This window comes from Trematomus bernacchii, unplaced genomic scaffold (genome assembly GCF_902827165.1).
Source record: "Trematomus bernacchii unplaced genomic scaffold, fTreBer1.1, whole genome shotgun sequence".
Lineage (NCBI taxonomy): Eukaryota > Metazoa > Chordata > Actinopteri > Perciformes > Nototheniidae > Trematomus > Trematomus bernacchii.
The window spans coordinates 42,948-49,954 of NW_022987535.1; the positions used below are offsets into that span (position 1 = coordinate 42,948).

General features: G+C 45.7%; 1 protein-coding gene across 1 annotated transcript; it reads right to left on the reverse strand.

The window, feature by feature from the left end:
• Positions 1–3,558: 3,558 nt before the first annotated feature.
• LOC117476150 (neurogenic locus notch homolog protein 2-like) lies at positions 3,559–5,620 on the reverse strand (the record flags this gene model as incomplete). Its single annotated transcript, XM_034122530.1, is given in 4 exon segments — positions 3,559–4,072; positions 4,075–5,125; positions 5,312–5,409; positions 5,584–5,620. Coding segments are annotated over 4 exon segments (1,584 nt in total), but the record flags the coding sequence as incomplete, so codon positions are not given.
• Between the last annotated feature and the right edge of the window lie 1,387 nt (positions 5,621–7,007).

Below are 7,007 nucleotides of genomic sequence, written 5' to 3' on the forward strand. Positions count from 1 at the left end.
GGTACTTTTTGACATAAAAACATATACAGGGTATATGCAGGAATCAAAATGTAATACCTTTTAAGACCTTTTTTAAGACCCTTTCCATACATTTTAAGAGCTCATCGCAACTTCGAGTTCTAACCGGTTACATTGGCGACACACTTTACCTCACATTTACTACAGTATTTATTGTAAGATAGCATAACTAAACAGCTTGTGATAACTCCTTATCATAATTCAGATAGAACAAAGCACAAGAGAATGAATTGTGTGACCAACCCAATGCAAGGTTTATTAGAAAAAGAAACCATTAGAAGGTAGTATTTGATTTAGGCATTGTTCCCAAGAGATAAAACAGACAGACTACTGAAGCCTCCTCTCCACATGAACTTCAACCTCTCTGTCAAGGTCAGGTTTAATGCAGTATACTGCTTGTTGCTTCTGTAGACACACTTTGTGCTCTTTCATTCCAGTAAAACTCCTCAGAAACCATTAGAAACCAGTATTTGACCAATAAACAAAACAATTGACAAAACTTTGAACTATGAAATATATTAAACTTTGGTGAGCTTCAGCGGGGGTAATGGCATACTCCGCTGCTCCTCCATGCAGAGAGTCTGCACTGCAGCGGTGTGTTTCAGCGACGTGCAGTCAGGGGAGGCACGGATTGGCCATCGGGAGAGTCGGGATTTAAACGCAGCGGCTTTCTGGCTAGCACTTAGCATGTGGGACCGGACAGCTTTGATCCCCATCGACAGTGGCGATTCTAGAGTCTGTGGGGGCCCCTCGAACCAGCTTTCATCACCATCAGTGGCGCCCCAACACACTCTCCCCCCCAGAGCGGAGCAAGGCAACGACATTTAAAATAAGAAGCAGCATTTTACGGCGCGCTATGCTCGTTGCTGTGGACCTTCTTAATACCTTGGCTTGGAAAATGCCTTTTAATACTTTTAAGACCCCGCGGACACCCTGATATAATAATCTTGTAATATATGATGCAGTATGCTGCTAATATACCATGGCTTAAACAAAGTATGTTACATCCACTCCATATTGACAAATTACAACATTAAATGCTTTAATGAACAGTAAAAACAGCTCTTTGCATATATTTTGAATATGTTTACTTCTGTTATTATATAGTAGTGAAGTAACATTTTGAAACAACTGCTTCTACCAATAACAGTCTTTTTATACCACGCTATTTCAACTTCTATATAAGTGAAGCATACAGTAAGTACCTACCTCCTCCACCTCGGCTTGAAGAAAATGTCTTTCCAATACTAACTGCAGAATAACATGCACTATTAAAAACCATTGACTTTGATGTGTTCCTAACATTGGAAAGATTATTTCAGATGATTGGGTTCATATATGTTTGTGTATGTATAAACCCGTATTGTGTAACCTGAAGGGACAGTAAAATAGTTGCTGTTGAAACACTTTTCTATATGTAAAATGTTGATATTTTTTCATTTTATACTTTTGTGACATTCTTTTCTATGTGAAACCATTGTAAAACAATTACAAACACCAGCATTGTTCCTGAAAAAAAGAGACAGAGGTGCAAAATCCTATGAAGATCTGGGCTTTATTTCAATAAGCATATTTGGTTGATCATTTGGTTTTTTTGACAAAAGGACAACTTGTTTTTTCATTAGTTCTTCTACCTTATACAGACACGGTGACAACTACTTCATATGGCATGTATATTATAGGCTATTTGGTTAACAGAAGAAAGTACAAAGACGCAAAGTACAAAGACGCATGGGCTTGCATATGAACGGGAACTGAGATGCTCAATTCGTATATAAAAATGCTGGATGACACTTAAATGTACAGTACATGTGTTTTGTGAAACTGCAGGGACAGATTAAAAGACCCTGGTGTGTAAGTTAGTGGGTATATGATGGACATTTTGCTTCGTTTACACAGACACTTGCAGTAGTAATTCAAACTAAAACATCATTTCTTGGTAATTGATGTGTTTGCTACGTGTCTATCTTTTTGTCTTTTACAAATCACAAAAATAACCGAAACAACTACTACTAATACAGATTTGGACAGTTTTGGTAGAATAATCATTTGGTCTTAAGAGACACTGGTGTTCCTTTTTTTTAAGTTTCAAAAATAAAACGGTGAGTGATTGTCTGCTTTTACAGAGCAGTCACACAAAGCTATGCTCAACGTTAAGAAGGAAGACATAAATACTTTATCAAACCTTACTCACCTCCAGACTTGGTTTATGAACCATTACAATTACAAAGGTGCAGAGATACACTGATTGTAGTTAAGCAAAAAGGCAAAACTGGTTAAATGATTTCAGAAAAGAAAAAAAACATTTAGCAAGGAGGCGGTTTAAAGATAAAAACGTGCACCTCTGTAACATTCAGAATCATTCGAGAAGTGCGAACAGAATTCATATAAAAAAAACATTTAGCAAGGAGGCGGTTTAAAGATAAAAACGTGCACCTCTGTAACATTCAGAATCATCCGAGAAGTGCGAACAGAATTCATATAAAAAAACATTTTAACAACATTTTTGCAAAAGCGAACTCAGTAATAACAAGCAGAATGTGCTGTAAGTCTATGTACATTTCATCATATAACATACTACAACTACTGTATGTTTTTGCATAAAGTTTGTCAAGCTTAATGAATCCCTCAACAACACATGAGACATAGTGGCACCGTCTGTAGCAAGACATGCTAACTGCATCCACATTGACTCTGATTTGGTTTTCAAATCAACTCTTTTGCATTTCTGTAACAGTAACTACCTTTAAAACATGCACTGGTCTCCCTGCACCTACAGCATGGACATTGAAAAACTGCATTTATTAAACCTTCTGTGTGTTTAGACATTTGATGGAAAACACTTCTATAATTATAAGGAAAAAACCTTTGTTAGCGTGTAGAGCCATTTAGTAACAAGATGCATCTGTGTGCATTTATATATAATCTGTCATTTACTTGATGTTTGTCTTTCTAGTAATGCAACATACATTTATAAAATTCCCCCTTTAGCACATTAAAACAATGCATGGACTAAAAGAACAAGAAGCAACAACTAGGTCGTTTTGCTGAATTATACCATCGACTAACCGTGAGCCATCGTATTTAAAAAGATAAGAGTGAAGGGTTGCGACGATGAGTTAGTATTGACAGGCTTATCACATTAAACAACACATAAGGATAGGGTGTAGCGAAAAGAAAATGACCTAAAAAGCAGACGATATCAGTTCAGAGTGTCCTCTGCCACGTCTCACTGTCCATCTCAACAGTCTGTTTCTCTGAAGCAATAAAAGCCGGTCGCCATCTGGTCGGCACTTCCTCGTTGATCCTTCGATAAACAGTTTGTGTTTGTGTGCGAAAAGCCGAAAAGAAAAGTCTTGATTTATCCAACAGAGAGCAGAGGATGCTCGGCCGGGATCACAGGAAGTAGACAGGAACTGATTGAACTTGTGATTGACAGCTAACTGCATGCTTTTGGGAGAACTTGTGATCTATCTAGCTGATAATACTCAATTTAGAAATTATACAACAGTTTTCTTAAGTGCAAAGAGAAGAAGAAAACATAAAGGGGGAGATTATTATAATGAAAAACAGAATTAACGAGACGTGAAAAAAGCATCGTACGAGTTACACAGAACCCCCCAAAGTCAGTCTGTTTATGCTTTCCTCCGACCGGCCTACGCAAACACCTGCATGTTGCCGTGCTGCGGCTGCTGGGCGGCCGGCTGCATCTGCTGCGACTGCGCCTGCAGCTGCGCCTGCTCTGGAATGTGTGTGCGGTGTGAAGACGGCAGTGCGTGGTGGGGGTTCCCCAGAGGGGTGGGGCTGGTGGTGACATCAGACCAGTCCGAGTTGGAGTGCGGCGAAGAGGACGACCAGGGGTCCGGGGACTCGGGCGACGGCGTGAGATACGGGTGCTCGCTTGGCGGGTGGGCGGAGTGACCGGGGATGGTGCCCTCCGAGCCGGTGGTGGTGAAACTGTGCTGGGAGGGGGGAGTGGGGTATTTATCCACAGGGCTCTGCATGGGTGGATAGGAGGGCAGCTGCCGTGACTGGCCCTCGATCCCCCGTGGCCCCCGTGGCCGACGGTGTGGGGGTGCTGCATGGCGTGGGACATCCCGTGCCCCATGCTCATCTGCTCGGGCATCTGGTACATGAGAGCCTGGGAGCACCGCAGCTGGCCTGGCCCCTGCTGGGAGTGAGTCTGGCTCTGGTTCGGCCCCTGGGACTGAGGGACCGGCCCCTGCTGAGGCTGCTTCAGCATGGCCTGGCCCCCCCCAGGCGCCATCATCTGGAATGTGACGATGGGCGGCAGCTGCTCCCTGCTCATGGTGACGTTCATGGGGGTCAGCATGGCGCCCTGGCCGTGGTGCTGGCCCATGCCGGAGTGTGACCCCCCCATCTGGTGCGGCACCAGGCCGAACATGTGGCCGCTGTAGCCGTGCTTGGTCATGGGCACCCAGCTCTGCTGCTGCCCCAGCATGTGGCTGACGGGGGGCAGCATAGGTCTGGAGGTGGGGCTGCTCAGGAGGGGAGGGGAGTTGGCTGTGGTGGTGACGGTGCCGGACACGTCTCCTGTGTACGAGTGCGGTGATTCCAGGGAGTCGACGGGCGACATGATGACGGAGCTCTCTGGAAGTCCTGCTGCCTTAACGCCGTTTGCGTTCCCTCCTGCTGTTGCTGCTCCACCTCCTGCTCCACTTCCTCCTCCCGCTCCAGCAGCTGCAGCCGGCGCCTCTCCTCCGGCCGGTTTCTTTCTTCTCTTTGCTTTCATGTCTTTTAGCTCCTTAGCATTACCAGCTCCACCTCCCACCTTTGCTCCACCTCCACCCCTCCTGTTCTTCTTCCCCTGAGCCCCGGGGCGCATGCCCATGTATCCAGCTCCATTGGCCCCGCACATCACCGAGGAGTTTCCTCCGCCCATGTGGTTAGGGCCGTTGTGTGGACTGTGAACCAGGTTGTACTGGTCCAGCAGACGCACGATGTCGTGATGCATGCGCTCTTGAGCAGTGTCGCGGGGCAGCCGGTCCAGGTGATCCGTGATGTCCCGGTTGGAGTAATGGTCGAGGAGAACCTGAGCCGCCTCAAAGCTGCCTTCTCTGGCTGCCAGAAACAGTGGCGTCTCCTCCTGAAGAAAACATAGCAAGCAGCATGTTTGAATACATAAAATATCTGTTTTGAGTAGACTCAATTTAATCGGCACGTTTATAAACCTGATGATTTTATTTGATACAGATTTGATTGCACCTTTGTTTCTAGAGTAAAATTAGATTAGAAATGTAATTATAGAAACATTGACAACATAAGAACAGACCTTATTGTCTTGCATGTCACGGTTGGCTCCATTCTTCAAAAGCACAAGAGTGGCCTCCACATTATTAACTGCAGCCGCCCAGTGCAGAGCGGATTTGCCTAAAATGTTAAGACGGTGAAAAAAGGACAGAAATTAGGCTGAATTTATGAAACTCATTTATTTCTGAAGAAACATTTACTTAATTTTAAGATGTAATTGCAAACAGCCAATGACTTGTAATACAAAATCAAGACATTACACAGGAAGAGTGATTATATGAGAGGTTCACTGACCGTGGTCGTCCACAGCATTGATGTCAGCGTGGCAGTGTGTGTGTCGCCATATTCACTGAGCTGTGATTGGTTGTTCCTCGTCACATGACCAGCAAAGTATTTAAAGAAAAATTGTCAAATCAAAAATACAAGTGGAAACAAAAGAGGAATAAATAAAAGAACGAAAAAACATCATTTGATTAATTTGTTAGAATGCTAAATATTAGGTGGAAAAACAACACCACCGCTCTAGCGAGGAAAGCCCAGCAGCGCCTGTACTTCATCCGGAAGCTCAAGCGAGCCGGAGCATCACCCCCCATCATGCTGTCCTTCTACCGAGGCGCCACCGAGAGCATCCTCAGCAGCTGCTTCACGCTGTGGTTCGGAAGCTGCACCGCCGCCGACCGCAAGAGCCTGCAGCGCGTAGTGAACTCTGCCCAGAGGATCATCGGTGCCTCACTCCCCTCACTACAGGACATATACAACACCCGCCTCACTCCCCTCACTACAGGACATATACAACACCCGCCTCACTCCCCTCACTACAGGACATATACAACACCCGCCTCACTACAGGACATATACAACACCCGCCTCACTACAGGACATATACAACACCCGCCTCACTACAGGACATATACAACACCCGCCTCACTCCCCTCACTACAGGACATATACAACACCCGCCTCACTCCCCTCACTACAGGACATATACAACACGCGCCTCACTCCCCTCACTCCAGGACATATACAACACCCGCCTCACTCCAGGACATATACAACACCCGCCTCACTCCAGGACATATACAACACCCGCCTCACCCGCAAAGCACTCAGCATTGTGGGTGACTCCACCCACCCCTCCAACAGCCTCTCCAGCCTCCTGCCTTCAGGAAGAAGGTTCCTCAGCCTCAGCTCGCGCACCTCCAGGCTGGGGAACAGCTTCCTCCACCAGGCGGTCAGGATGCTGAACTCTCTCCCCTCCCTCCATCTCTTCCCCTCTCTGACATCTCTCCCCTGAACTCTCTCTCCTCTCTCCATCTCCTCCCCTCTCTGACATCTCTCCCCTGAACTCTCTCCCCTCCCTCCATCTCTTCCCCTCTCTGACATCTCTCCCCTGAACTCTCTCTCCTCTCTCCATCTCTTCCGCCCTCTGACATCTCTCCCCTGAACTCTCCATCCTGCCTCCCACCTTTCTCCCCTGCCCCAAATGGTCCTGGACTCTAACCCCCTAACTCACTTTTCTGCCCATCTCCGCTGCTACTGCACTGAAACTGTACTTTGAACACTTAAATTATATTATTAACATTTTAAACTGTATACCCCGGTTATCTAGGCCCTTTGTTTTGTTTAATGTATACCATGTTTATCTAGGCCCTTTGTTTTGTTTGATGTATACATGTCACACTGTAGGACTGAGGGAAACGATATTTCGATATTTCTGG